The sequence below is a fragment of the Nerophis lumbriciformis genome, linkage group LG13 (genome assembly GCF_033978685.3).
Source record: "Nerophis lumbriciformis linkage group LG13, RoL_Nlum_v2.1, whole genome shotgun sequence".
Classification (NCBI taxonomy): Eukaryota; Metazoa; Chordata; class Actinopteri; order Syngnathiformes; family Syngnathidae; genus Nerophis; species Nerophis lumbriciformis.
The window spans coordinates 24,078,368-24,094,186 of NC_084560.2; the positions used below are offsets into that span (position 1 = coordinate 24,078,368).

Below are 15,819 nucleotides of genomic sequence, written 5' to 3' on the forward strand. Positions count from 1 at the left end.
TTTATTAAGGAACTCAAAGTGCTTTGACACTATTTCCACATTCACCCATTCACACACACATTCACACACTGATGGCGGGAGCTGCCATGCAAGGCGCTAACCAGGACCCATCAGGAGAGAGGGTGAAGTGTCTCGCTCAAGGACACAACGGACGTGACTAGGATGGTAGAAGGTGGGTATTGAACCAGGAACTCTCAGGTTTCTGGCACAGCCACTCTCCCAACTGCGCCACGCCGTCCCTATATATATATATATATATATATATATATATATATATATATATTTATATATATATATATATACATATATATATATATATATATATATATATATATATATACAGTATATATTTAGGATTCGATTGGCCATTCGTATTGATACAAATCTTTGAATGTTAGCTAAATTTAACAGTCTATATTTTTGGAGAACTAAACAGTGATGGTGGTTGTGATTGTGGTTTTCAGTCAAGGATTTTGAGCGACTGTTTGTGCAAAGTTTCCAATGGCCTCAGTGTCATTTTGCTTGCCTGGGACCAGCATGTTATACAATAATAAAAAGGAGACATAATCAATGCATTAAAATAAGTTTGAGCTGCCTCCAGTGTTAACGAATTCATGATACATTTGAACATTTGTATGTTGTATTTAAGACTCTGGCACATATGTTTAAAGCCAAGTGTTGGGTCTAGAGCAGTGGTTCTTAACCTTGTTGGAGGTACCGAACCCCACCAGTTTCATATGCTCATTCACAGAACCCTTCTTTAGTGAAAAATATAATGTTTTTTTTTTTTACAAATTCAAGAAAAGGTTATGGTTTTTTTTACTTGTGCACAAAATGAACCATGCATGAACATCACCTTGTTCAAAGAACAAAACCAACACAGTGCCTGAACTCACAACAAATTACACACCTTACACACTTTACCATGAATTGATTAAAGTGGACTTAAACAAGTTGAAAAACTTATTCGGGTGTTACCATTTAGTGGTCAATTGTACAGAATATGTACTGTACTATGTAAACTGTACTGTTTCATGTATTGTATTCTCTTCCTTTGCAATCTACTAGTAAAAGTTGCAATCAATCAATCAAAAAACCTGCAAATCAGATGGAAAATTAGAGGGAACATTGTTTGGGGGTATCCATAATATGCCGATAGGGAGAAGTTTTTATTTACACGTCGGATGTGGGGGCAGCACGGTGGAAGAGGGGTTAGTGCGTCTGCCTCACAATACGAAGGTCCTGAGTTTTCTTGGGTTCAATCCCGGGCTCGGGATCTTTCTGTGTGGAGTTTGCATATTCTCCCCGTGACTGCGTGGGTTCCCTCCGGGTACTCCGGCTTCCTCCCACCTCCAAAAACATGCACCTGGGGATAGGTTGATTGGCAACACTAAAATTGGCCCTAGTGTGTGAATGTTGTCTGTCTATCTGTGTTGGCCCTGCGATGAGGTGGCGACTTGTCCAGGGTGTACACCGCCTTCCGCCCGATTGTAGCTGAGATAGGCTCCAGCGCCCCCCGCGACCCCAAAGGGAATAAGCGGTAGAAAATGGATGGATGGATGGAAGTCGGATGTGTCTTTACCTTCGTGGTGGAGGCTCCGCCGAACCCCTGAGGCTGACTCACCGAACCCCTAGGGTTCGATCGAACCCAGGTTAAGAACCACTGGTCTAAAATGACACCCAGGTAACGATATTCACTTACATTTTGTATTATTTCCTTATTAACAGTTATATTTGGAAAAGATGACATTTTATATTTGTTTACAAAATACATTGTTGCTGTTTTTCTTAATGTTTAATGTGAGACAAGAGTCAAGTAGCCATCTTGCCACCTTCTCCATGGCTGAAATACCACTTTGCACTCAAACTTGAAGGTGTGCTTTCTCCAAGATGAATATGAGCATTCACCATATGCAGAACATAATAGGAGTTCATTAATACACATCAGTATATGCAAAGTGAAATATGCACATAATAAAGTTGAGACTTCTCCACTGTACCTGGTGTTTCTCTGGACGTCCTTCTTATCCATGATGACGGGCACGCAGTTGGTCAGCTCGGTCCAGTCCGCATGCAATCCGCAGCTCCACCCGGTCGAGAAGCGGGAGAAGAGCCACGACTCGTCCTTCCCGGGCCGGTGACAGGTGCACTTCTTCTGGCCGGGCTTGCAGTCGCACGGCTGCTCCAAGCGGATATTCCTCACCAGGTGCCGGCCGAAGGTGGTGCCGCCCGTCTTCTGGATGTGCAGGAAGACGATCACGTCGTCCCCCTCGACGTGGAACCCGACGCGTCGGTCCAAGTCCCGCTCGGTGAAGTTGAATTTGAACGGCGCCCTCGGCGGCGCGTCGTCCTCCAGGTCCTGGTCCCGGTCGAAGTCGTCCGCGTCCTGGAGGTAGCGAGCGGTGAGCAGGCTCACCCCCCGCTGCGCGTCGCCGGCTTTCAGGGGGCACGAACGGCTTCCGGTGGGACATATGTACTGGTAACCTATGGTGACAAAAAGCACGGCCAGGATAGGAACCAGGATCAGCTTGCTGGACTTCTCATCCATCATAGCCTTCGTCTTCATTCCATCACCGGGGGGAGGAATACGAGTTCTGGACTCAACGCGCCCTGTCAGGTGCCTAATGATTGCAGAAGTGCAACATGTTGACCGCGCGAATGTAATAAATGAGCTCCAAAGTTGGAATCAAACTTCTAAAAAACGACCATGCGCTGCATCCGCGCCCGCGGTGGCTCCCATGCTCGCGGTGGTCCCGGTGTGAAGGCAAACACGCGTGTGGCGTCTCGGGAGGGATGTCGCAAAGACCAAAGACTGTTGCGCAGCCACGCCGCCTCGCTCACGCAACCCCCACCGCCACCGGCAGCATCCCGCAGCCTCCCCCGGCTGCTGAGGCGCTCTGACTGGCTGCGCTCGGATACAGCCCGCCTGTGCTCACACAGGCTCCACGTCCTGCACCCGACATCCCATAATGTCTGCACGGAGACAACCGTGACCGGAACGTGATATCTACAAACCCCGTTTCCATATGAGTTGGGAAATTGTGTTAGATGTAAATATAAACTGAATACATCCATCCATCCATCCATTTTCTACCGCTTATTCCCTTTGGGGTCGCGGGGGGCGCTGGAGCCTAGCTCAGCTACAATCGGGCGGAAGGCGGGTTACACCCTGGACAAGTCGCCACCTCATCACAGGGCCAACACAGATAGACAGACAACATTCACACACTAGGGCCAATTTAGTGTTGCCAATCAACTTATCCCCAGGTGCATGTCTTTGGAGGTGGGAGGAAGCCGGAGTACCCGGAGGGAACCCACGCAGTCACGGGGAGAACATGCAAACTCCACACAGAAAGATCCCGAGCCCGGGTTTGAACCCAGGACTACTCAGGACCTTCGTATTGTGAGGCAGATGCACTAACCCCTCTGCCACCGTGAAGCCCAAACTGAATACAATGATTTGCAAATCATTTTCAACCCATATTCAATTGAATGCACTACAAAGACAAGATATTTGATGTTCAAACTCATAAACTTTTTTTGCAAATAATAATTAACTTAGAATTTCATGGCTGCAACATGTGCCAAAGTAGTTGGGAAAGGGCATGTTCACCACTGTGTTACATGGCCTTTCCTTTTAACAACACTCAGTAAATGTTTGGGAACTGAGAAGACACATTTTTTAAGCTTCTCAGGTGGAATTATTTCCCATTCTTGCTTGATGTACATCTTAAGTTGTTCAACAGTCCGGGGGTCTCCGTTGTGGTATTTTAGGCTTCATAATGCGCCACACATTTTCAATGGGAGACAGGTCTGGACTACAGGCAGGCCAGTCTAGTACCCGCACTCTTTTACTATGAAGCCACGTTGATGTAACACGTGGCTTGCCATTGTCTTGCTGAAAAAAAACCTGTATGTACCTTTCAGCATTAATGGCGCCTTCACAGATGTGTAAGTTACCCATGCCTTGGGCACTAATACACCCCCATACCATCACAGATGCTGGCTTTTCAACTTTGCGCCTATAACAATCCGAATGGTTCTTTTCCGTCCACAGTTTCCAAAAACAATTTGAAATGTGGACTCGTCAGACCACAGAACACTTTTCCACCTTGTATCAGTCCATCTTAGATGAGCTCAGGCCCAGCGAAGCCGACGGGTGTTGTTGATAAACGGTTTTCGCCTTGCATAGGAGAGTTTTAACTTGCACTTACGGATGAAGCGACCAACTGTAGTTACTGACAGTGGGTTTCTGAAGTGTTCCTGAGCCCATGTGGTGATATCCTTTACACACTGATGTCGCTTGTTGATGCAGTACAGCCTGAGAGATCAAAGGTCACGGGCTTAGCTGCTTACGTGCAGTGATTTCTCCAGATTCTCTGAACCCTTTGATGATATTACGGACCGTAGATGGTGAAATCTCTAAATTCCTTGCAATAGCTGCTTGAGAAAGGTTTTTCTTAAACTGTTCAACAATTTGCTCACGCATTTGTTGACAAAATGGTGACCCTCCCCCCATCCTTGTTTTTGAATGACTGAGCATTTCATGGAATCTACTTTTATACCCAATCATGGCACCCACCTGTTCCCAATTTGCCTGTTCACCTGTGGGATGTTCCAAATAAGTGTTTGATGAGCATTCCTCAACTTTATCAGTTTTTTTTCCCAACTTCTTTGTCACGTGTCGCTGGCATCCAATTCTAAAGTTAATGATTATTTGCACAAAAAAATGGTTATCAGTTTGAACATCAAATATGTTGTCTTTGTAGCATATTCAACTGAATATGGGTTGAAAATGATCTGCAATTCATTGTATTCCGTTTATATTTACATCTAACACAATTTCCCAACTCATATGAAAACGGGGTTTTTATCTAGCGCAGGGGTGTCAAACTAATTCTTACGGAGCCCCTAAAGCACACCTGGGCAAATTAAGGCCCGGGGTCATATGCGGCCCGTTAAGCTTTTCAATCTGACCCACCGGACATTCCCAAATATTTTTTTTAGATCTTTAAGATGGAAACTGCAGCTGCCATTATGATGTGCAGTGATGTTTTCTAATGACTGAAAGTCTTGAAGTACACAAAGTATGTCAATGGTTGGAATCTGCACTTTTGCATGATATACTACTTACTATGGCAGTGGTTCTTAACCTTGTTGGAGGTACCGAACCCCACCAGTTTCATATGCGCATTCACCGAACCCTTCTTTAGTGAAAAATAAAATGATGTTTTTTTTTCAAATACAAGACAAAGTTATATGTTTTTGGTAACACTTTAGTATGGGGAACATATTCTAAGTAACAAAGACTTAATTTAGAGTTATTTGGTTAGGGTTAGGGTTAGAGGGTTAGGGCCAGGGTTAGAGGGTTAGGGTTATAATAACGCCATGCCGAATAAGGCATTAAGTACTTAATAATGACTAGTTAAGAGCCAATATGTTACTAATTTGCATGTTAATAAGCAACTAATTAATGGTGAATACGTTCCCCATACTAAAGTGTTACCATGTTTTTTTACTGGTGCACAAAATGAACCGTGCATGAACATCAACTTGTTCAAACAACAAAACCAACACAGTGCATAAACTCACAACAAATTACACACCTGCAAATCAATCTGACTTCTGCTGTTGTCGTATCCGCAATACGCCGATAGGGAGAAGTTTTTATTTACACGATGAGTCGGGTGTGTCTTGACTTCCGCTGAACCCCTGAGCCCGACTCACCGAACCCCTAGGGTTCAATCGAACCATGGTTAAGAACCACTGTACTATGGTAATCTAATTAGTTACTATGGTAATCTAAGTCACAGCAGCTCAGACGAGGCACAAAGCAGTGTGGAGGGTTGAGCGTTTCCACAGAGTGTTTCCAGCGCGGCCAGCCTAAAATGCGGGTGTCAGGGACAGACACGGAAGGAAATTTTTACAACAAAGTTCTAAAGCTTAGTGATATATCAGATGTGTCAGATTGTAGGTGGGGGTTTTTACCCTTTGCCTTCATATTTCACTGTGTTTTTTGCATTTTTGTTGTGTTTCGCTTGATTGTAAAATATGTCAATCGAGAGGGGGTGTGACATTCACATGTTGTCAATATTCAGTGTTTTATCGTTCATAGTTAATATTGTAAATCCCACATTCTTTATTTTCATGTACATTCTGGGTGTCTCATTCAGAAAAAAATGTAAAATTCCATTCTTTTTTCTAAGGCGGTCTGTCATAGCGTTTTTAGCATTCAATCAGACATTATTGTGAGGTTTTGTATTAGTGTTCATAAATATAGATATACCGGCCCCCAGACAAATGTTTTCCTCTAAATGTGGCCCCTCGAGTCAAAATAATTGCCCAGGCCTGCCCTAAAGGGACATGGAGGGGGAAAAAAATGTTTTGCGAGATCTCGCAATACTTTTTGCGAGTTCTCGCTAAAAGTTTTTTTTTCCTATGTCAGTGAACCATAAGTGGAACAGACAAAGCGATGGAGGAGCCTACCCATCATCCGTGGGCTTGATTGATTGAAACTTTTATTAGTAGATTGCACAGTACAGTACATATCCTGTACAATTGACCACTAAATGGTAACACCCGAATACGTTTTTCGACTTGTTTAAGTCGGGGTCCACGTTAAAATTCAATCAATCAACCGGAAGTGAAACAGACAAAGCGATGGAGGAGCCTACCCATCATCCGTGGGAGAAGTTTAATGATTTCTGTTTTAGTATTGGCCTAACATAGTGGTTAGAGTGTCCGCCCTGAGATCGGTAGGCTGTGAGTTCAAACCCCAGCCGAGTCAAAGACTATGCAAAGGGACCCATTACCTCCCTGCTTGGCACTCAGCATCAAGGGTTGGAATTGGGGGTTAAATCACTAAAATAATACCCGGGCGTGGCCACCGCTGCTGCCCACTGCTCCCCTCACCTCCCAGGGGGTGATCAAGGGTGATGGGTCAAATGCAGAGAATAATTTCACCACACCTAGTGTGTGTGCGACAATCATTGGCACTTTACTTTAACTCTAACTTAATATAAAGATAGATAGGTAGATAGATAGATAGATAGATAGTACTTTATTGAGTCCTTCAGTAGAGTTCCCTTAGGAAAATTAAAATTCCAGCAGCAGTGTACAAAATTGAGATCGAATTTAAAAAGTAAAAAGTAAATAATGGGGGTATAAATGGAAACAAAATAGAAAAATATTACAATAGAATAAAAATAAAATAACAATGAGAATAAAAATATAACAGTAAAATAAGAATATAACAAGAGAAACTAGACAGTAGTGACCATGTTATGAAAAAGTATTGCACTGTTATTGTTTTGCATCCCCTGTCATCCTACTACCCCGCCTCCACCCCAGAGAGGAGTTGTACAGTCTAATGGCGTGTGGGACAAAGGAGTTTTTTAGTCTATTAGTCCTCACTTGGGATGAAGCAGTCTAGCACTGAACAGACATCAAAGCACAGATGATGGGTAGGCTCCCGCACCTCCATCGCTGTGTCTGTTTTACTTCCGGTTCACTGACATAGGAAAAAAAAAACTTTTGCGAGATCTCGCAAAACATCCATGTCCCTTTTAGGGGCGCCGTACATTTTTAGATGGGGTGCCACATGGAGAAAAATCTACTCTCAACTGGTAAAATCACGGCACGATAACTTAAAAATAAAGACAACTTCAGATTGTTTTCTTTGTTTAAAAATAGAACAAGCACATTCTGAAAATGTACAAATCATAATGTTGTTTTTACACGTACATGTTGCGGTTAATAGTATTCTATCTTTATTTGTCGTTATTTATACTTTCTGAATAAATGATGTGATAATGTTCATCAGTCAACTCATTGGTGTTAATTTTCAATCCATCAAAATAAAAAAATTATATCAAAATCAAATTACAGGATGTTATGTAGTTTGCTCATATTCCTCAACTGCTAACGTGGTTTATTTTTTCTACATATGTAACAATCTACAAAGATACAAAGAATTGCTATTGCGACATCGAGTGGACACATTTAGAACAGCAGTTTCTTTCATTCAAAAATTTCGGCTCATTTTTATACTTAGCAAACTCATCCCGCGGGCCGGATAAAACCTGTTAGCGGGCCTGATCCGGCCCGCGGACCGTACGTTTGACATTACGTATCTAGTACTCTGACGTAGTTATTCAGAATTCCAACTTTTCAACTATATTGCGTGACGACGACAACATGCATTTTTACTTGGGCTGTCAAACTATTAAAATATTGATTTGTGATTGATCGCAGTTTGTTCATAGTTAAATCAAAATGAATAGGGAATAATCACAGATAAACATAATGTTTCATCATTAAAAAGTGTACATTGGACAGATAATTTTCACATTTATACTGTATTACTATGACTGGACAATGAGTTTGCTTTAATTACATGGCTGTGTTTTATTTTCGATACTATACTTTTTTAACAGCTCAACACAAAAATGACATAAACACGCTTTTATTAACAATTTTTTTTAATACCTGCAATGGTTTGGTGTTTTGCCAGTATTTGTGGGATTACATAATTCGTATTGCTGCTGTAGGAGCACTTGCATTCATGGAGCTAAAACATGTTTACATACCAGGTTCATGCATTAATAACACAAAATGTGGATTGCTACGATCATGGTTTGATTGTCAGAGGTGTTTTTGGTCATGTATTCTGCGATATTTCTACCTGAATAGATGCTTCTGATATTCTACACATTACATGTTGTACAAGTTAGTTGTATTTGTCATGTATTTGTTATGTAGTTAAACCCAATTTGATGCATAGCGCTATCATTGTAAAGCCGGAAGTATAAAATTAGTTTGAGAAGATGTGTCTTGACATGTTTTGACGAAAGTCTCAGATAAAAAAATACTCTAGACTTCCTGTTTATCGTCTTTTTTTTTTCTGCTGAACTTTTATTTTGTCATACTAAAGCAGTTAGTGTAACAATCTACATTTTATGTGACTCAACCGTAATCCAAACATGGAAGTAAAGTTCCACCTTTCTGCGAGCAACAAAGCGGCAGTTACTGCATGTTGTCCCCTTTTCTTTGTGCATTTCTGCTCGCTATTTTCAAGCTTGTGGCTCAATAGTAACTGAACGCCATTACAATATCCCACGTTATGGAATGGGCCAAGGGTCAAAAAGGAGTCAGGACGCATGCCCGTTGATCGGGCATTCAAAGAATTTGCCATAAAATAACTTATAGTTAACGTGTTAATATCGGGTTAACTTTGACAGCCCTGAAATTTACATCATTCAACACCACTGTATTTATTAGGGGTGTCCCGATACAACTTTTTCACTTCCCATACAATACTAATATTGGAGCCTTGAGTACTGGTTGATACCGATATTGATCCGATACCATGTCGGAATCGTACATACTTGTATTATTTTCTCGTATGGCATGTTAGAAAAGATTTGATCAATTGAAATTATTCAAACATATAGTAGGTATGAAAAACACAAATCTATTTACCGTCTGGAATGGACTTATGCTGTCTTTAAGTTGAATTGGAGTGGTGATTGTTTATTTTTTTAGTGACACTCAGTGGCCACAACATTTCGTTAAATTAAAGGGGCCTTATCATGCAAAACCAACTGCTCTTATCTAATGGCACTCGCTGTTGTGTAGTCTGCACGGGTCCCAAAAATATTAAATCAAACCGTGGAGGCGTTGCGGAGATACTTTTAAAACAATCTTGCATTCCTTCATACTTCCTTCAAATGAGCCTTTTGGAATTTGCCCAATTTGTGACGTTGTTTTCTACATGTGACATCAGTGGATATCTCCACATATGGTAAACATTTATCCAAAGATCTTTGCCATTGTAGTCCGACACTGCAATCATTGAGCTCCTTTTTTTTCCATCCGCTTGTTGTGGGGCAGACTGACTCGTACATACACATGATCCTCTGCTGTTGCCATTTCTTTCTTTTTTTTTCATTTAATTTTTTATTGTCATCCAGTATCAGACATTCCTATCCATTACATCATATTTACATACATCATATATCTGTTCTTTGCCCTAAATGTCAAAATATGTTTTTGTTTATATCCCAACGATGCCACCCCCCCAAAAGAAAGAAACAGCAAGAAAACAAAATAATAATATTTACAGATGAATCAATTAAAGAAAAAAGAAATAATAATAATAATAAATTAATAATAATAATAATCAGAAATAAAATAATATAAACAGATTGTAAATATATATATATATATATAGGGAATATACTTTTTTCTTTTTTTTTTGACACTACAATCATTATTTCGAGAAATTAAAATCAGGCCGGACATAATTGACCAAGTTTTCCCAGTATGAAGTGAATTTCTCCAATTTATAATTATTACAAGCAGTTATCTTCTCCATTTTATATATGTTCATTGTGATTTCCATCCATTGCTTCAAAATTGGGCTCTCCTGGGATATCCATTTCCGAGTAATGGTCTTTTTACAGGCCACTAGTAGGATAATCAAAGAACTACTCACCCCCAAATCCTCCTACTCCAACCTCCGAGGACCAAGCTACGAACAATGGGAGACCGGGCTTTCTGCTCCGCTGGTCCCAGTCTGTGGAACGCTCTCCCTGACCACCTGAGGGCACCGCAGACTGTGGATGCTTTTAAAAAAGGCTTAAAAACACTTCTTTTTAAAAAAGCCTTTTTTTTTTAGAAATATGCATACTAGTTTTAGCTATTTGGCTGTTGTAGTTTTTATTTTTCATTTTATTATCTTTTTATTTTATTTTTTTTTAATACACTGTAGCACTTTGAGGTTGTTTACTCAATGTAAAGTGCTTTTCACAAATAAAATATATTATTATTATTATTATTATTATCATTATTATCATTATATTCATTAAGTGTTTATCATTTTTCATTTAAAAAAAAAAAGGCTGATGCCATTTCTAAGACAAAGTAGCATATCGTTTAACTTCTCACTTATATCTCTCAGTATGTGGAAACAATAAATACTACAACATGGCTGGTGGGGAGAAGACGCAGTCAAACGGGAGGCACATAAATACAAAACAGCACATCCTAAAGAGGTTTGAAGATGGTCTGTAAAACATAATCTATGCACCATTTTGACCAAACAAACCTATATTACATGTAGACCACCAATAATTGTCCTAAAATGACCCTTTTAAAAAGCATAGAAGTTTGTAAACATTTTTTTATGTAAATTGCAAACAGCCCCATTAAATGTTCAGGTATTCATTTCAAATGCCATTTATATGTATTTCGCACTGTTTTCTGCCTGTAAAACTATTATCGTTCTCTATAAAAATCAATCATGGGTGCTGTTGGATGATTTGTGATTTCCGACTGACTGGGAAATGTGAGCGTGACAAGCTAAGTGCTGATTGAGTATGTGAGGGGAGCGGGCTGATCACAGCTGTATGGAGACGACAGTAGCTTGTTAGTGTTTTTTTGGCGTGATTTTAACCATTTTGTATGTTATGTGTTTGCAATAAGGATATTGTTGATCCACCACATCACAGTATCCTTACAATGTCTTAGTAGGCGCTACAGTCTCGTTTATATTTTTTGGTGTCTGGAACCGATTCATTGCATATACATCATTTCTTATTGGAAATATTTGGTTTTCTTAAAGAGGATCTGCACTTTTTTTGGAATTTTGCCTATCATTAACAATTATTATGAAAGACATGACGGATGGATTTTTTTTAATGCATTCTAAATACTAAATGTAAATAAAAGTCTGCTTAAAGCGGAGCTAATGGGAGGTCCTCTATTCCGCCCATAAAATCCAACAAATAACCATTCAAAAACGACCAACAATACTCCATTTACATTACGTGACAAAATGCATCAGTTGAATTTGTTTTAATCAGCCCCTTAATTCCTCTAGCAGCTATAAAATTATAAAATGATGTTGCTGAATAGACACTATGTCAATTTTTTAAATTTTATTTCTGACCATCCATATATGTTGACACACACACACATAGGGTGGATGATTGTCCTCTGTTCATCGTGTGTCTGTGAAGCGTGAACACTGATCCTGCAGCCATGTGTAGAACTGTCAGTTTGCACAGTTACTAAATAAAAGACAAAATAGTGCTGGCAAAACGCTGATGAGTGTTGATAAATCACATTGTGTGTGATAAATAATTGTATTTGCATATTCTTCTCCCAGTTTTGTGGGAGTTAAGGTGATCAGCATATATTGTGCATATTAATGAAGACTGAGACGCAAAAGTAAGTATAGGTCATGGCTCAGCAACCCGCGGCTCTCGAGCCGCATGCAGCTCTTTAGTGCCACCCTAGTGGCTCCCTGGAGCATTTAAAAAAAAATGGAGACAGATGGGGGAACATTTTTTTATTTTGTTTTAGTATGATTTTTGTTTGAGGACAAACATGACACAAACATTCCCAATTGTTAGAAAGCCCACTCATTGTTTATTATGGTTCTGTGTATGCTTCGCTGATGAGAGTATTTGTTAAAGTTAAAGTTAAAGTAGTGAACATCGTTTTGTCCTGCTATTTTTGGTGGTTCTTGAACTCACCATAGTGTGGACTGTGACATAACAGTTTGTTTACATGTAAAATCTTCCACTCCTTCTTTGTCTCATTTTGTCCACCAAATGTTTTATGCTTTGCATGAATGCACAAAGGTGCGGTTTGTTGATGTTATTGACTTGTTGGAGTGCTAATCAGGCATATTTGGTCAGTGCATGACTCCAAGCAAATCGATGCTAACATGCTATTTCGGCTAGCTGTATGTACATATTGCATCATCATGCCTCGTTTGTAGCTATATTTGAGCTAATTTAATGTCCTTTACTTATGTCCTCTGTGTATTTAATTTATATTTGCATGTCTCATGACACATTATCTGTATGTAATATTGGCTGCATTTCTGATAGTTTATGTGCCATGTTGTTCCAGACCACAGCAAACAATACCTAGCTTGCCAAAGATTGTAATAGTTACATTAGAAGAAGACAGCCTGCCGTTTCCTTTAACTTGGACACACACATCTATACCTTTGGCCATTAAAAGCCAGTAATCTCACCTTCTGAGTAGCCTATAATTTACTAATGGCTTTTAATGTTGTAAATATGTGTAGAATAAATATTACATTTCAACATTTCTGTCAACGAAGATTTGCTTCAGCCTGTGACAAATAGTAATTTTTATAGTAGGCTATTATCGCTAATATAGCCACATCATGTGTTCCCTTCATTATAAGACTTATATTTGGCTTTTTATTTTTTGTGGCTCCAGACAGATTTGTTTTTTGTATTTTTAGTCCAATATGGTTCTTTCAATGTTTTGGGTTGCCGACCCCTGGTGTAGGTGTAAGTGTAAGTAAGGTCATGACAGAAGTGTCATCCAACTAATTGTAAATCAATGTATCATCCCAAAAGTTATGAAAATATTTTATGAAGGTCGAAATGTTTTTTTAGTGCCGCTTTAAATGGTCTAAATGTAACAGGCGACCTTCCAGTGTTGCTGCTCCAGGTGTACGTTCTTTTGGCTCGGTGCTCAGCACACTCACCTCTCATGCGAACAAGCAGGGTTCGCTTCCTCGTGCAGAATGGTTTAAAGGCAGGGGGCCGACCCACCTGGGTTACATAAATTCCAGCATTAAGGCTAGATTTTGATCAGGATGGAGTTTAAAGGCAATTTTAGAGAAGGGGGGAAACAATAAAGAATGTAGCAAGTCTCTAATGGGATATCTTAAGATCACAGGTTTAATACTTAATACTTTTTTTTTCTTCTTTTCTCTCCTCTTTTGTTATGTGTGGGTTTGTGGAAATACATATTTGATATGTATATACCAACATAGTCTGTAACCTAAGTACTCACCCTGAGGATACACACTCCAGTACAGTAGGTGGCGGTATGCACCTATAACGTTGGTTGCGACCCGCCATAAAATGAAGAAGAAGAAGATTTTGGTCAACCCAAAGGCACTATTGTGGTATCTCTGAATCTTAATTCTTAAAAAGTAATAACATGTGGCCTTTAAAAATGTGCAGTATCCTTTACCTGTGGTCACTGGCGTATATACACAATGCAATGAGATCCAAAGCAAGAGCTGTATAAACATCTTACCTTTACAAATGTAAAATTTTCAGTAACAACTAGGGATGTCCGATAAAAGCTTTTTGCCGACATCTGATATTCCAACTCTTTAATTACCGATACCGATATCAACCGATATATACAGTCGTGGAATTAACACATTATTATGCCTAATTTGGACAACCAGGTATGGTGAAGATAAGGAACTTTGAAAAAAAATTTATAAAATAAAATAAGATAAATACATTAAAAACATTTTCTTGAATAAAAAAGAAAGTAAAACAATATAAAAACAGTTACATTGAAACTAGTAATTAATGAAAATTAGTAAAATTAACTGTTAAAGGTTAGTACTATTAGTGGACAAGCAGCACGCACAATCATGTGTGCTTACGGACTGTATCCCTTGCAGACTGTCTTGATATATATTGATATATAATGTAGGAACCAGAATATTAATAACAGAAAGAAACAACCCTTTTGTGTGAATGAGTGTAAATAGGGGAGGAAGTTGTTTTGGGTTGGTGCACTAATTGTAAGTGTATCTTGTGTTTTTTATGTTGATTTAATAAAAAAAATAAATTAAAAAAACGATAGCGATAATAAAAAAAACGATACCGATAATTTCCGCTATTACATTTTAACGCATTTATCGGCCGATAATATCGGACATCTCTCGTAACAACATAATGTTGAGTTGAGTTGAGTTGAGTTGAGTTTGAGTTCATTTCGAACATGCATGCATACAACATGACACATCACAATTTCCAGTTTCTCTATTCAACATGTTCGAAAAGGAGTAGGAAGAAGCAGAGCTTATTTAATCCTACCCCTTTTCCTTTACATAGCAGTTGCTAAAACTTTTGTTCACTTCCTGTTCTCAATTTATTCACAATATACTCTATAAGTAATAACAATAAAAATAAATAAATAAATAAAAATTGGTGAAGTAAGTTATATTTATGGTGTATTTTGGTTATCTTTTTCAGCTCTATAAAAGGGGTGAAATGTTTAAAATGGGAATTATGTGGGTGCGGTGAAACTCCACTTCATACACAGAGTGCCTTCCAATCAAACCAAAATATTATCAGCTCTGACCCCTTAAAAAAAGGGAGAAGCGGTAGAAAATAGATGGATGGATGTACTCTATAGCAGTGGTCCCCAACCACCGGGCCGCGGCCCGGTACTGGTCCGTGGATCGATTGGTACCGGGCCGCACAAGAATTTTTTTATTTTTTATTAAATCAACATAAAAAACACAAGATGCACTTACAATTAGTGCACCAACCCAAAAAACCTCCCTCCCCCATTCCCACTCATTCGCACAAAAGGGTTGTTTCTTTCTGTTATTAATATTTCTGGTTCCTACATTATATATCAATATAGATCAATACAGTCTGCAGGGATACAGTCCGTAAGCACAGATGATTGTATTTTTTTATGACAAAAAAATAAAAAAATAAAAAATAATACCATTCCCTTAAGAAAAGGCATTGAAGCTTAGGGAAGGCTAAGCAGAACGAAACTAAAACTGAACTGGCTACAAAGTAAACAAAAACAGAATGCTGGACGACAGCAAAAACTTACTGTGGAGCAAAGGCGGAGTCCACAATGTACATCCGAACATGACATGAGAATCAACAATGTCCCCACAAAGAAGAATAAAAACAACTGAAATATTCTTGATTGCTAAAACAAAGTAGATGTGGGAAATATCGCTTAAGACATGACACTGCCACAGGAAAATACCAAAAA

The 15,819-nt window shown here is 39.2% G+C and overlaps 2 protein-coding genes across 2 annotated transcripts in view; one reads left to right on the top strand and one right to left on the bottom strand.

Moving 5' to 3' along the window:
- The window catches only part of hs6st3b (heparan sulfate 6-O-sulfotransferase 3b), a 186,311-nt gene extending 183,763 nt beyond the window's left edge, over nt 1-2,548 (bottom strand). The window contains exon 1 of the mRNA XM_061971925.1: nt 2,001-2,548. Within this exon, the coding sequence (XP_061827909.1) occupies nt 2,001-2,548 (548 nt within the window). The remainder of the gene's footprint in view (nt 1-2,000) is intronic.
- Nucleotides 1-15,819, top strand: part of uggt2 (UDP-glucose glycoprotein glucosyltransferase 2) — a 191,627-nt gene that overhangs the window by 79,225 nt on the left and 96,583 nt on the right. The gene's annotated exons all lie outside the window — the stretch shown is intronic.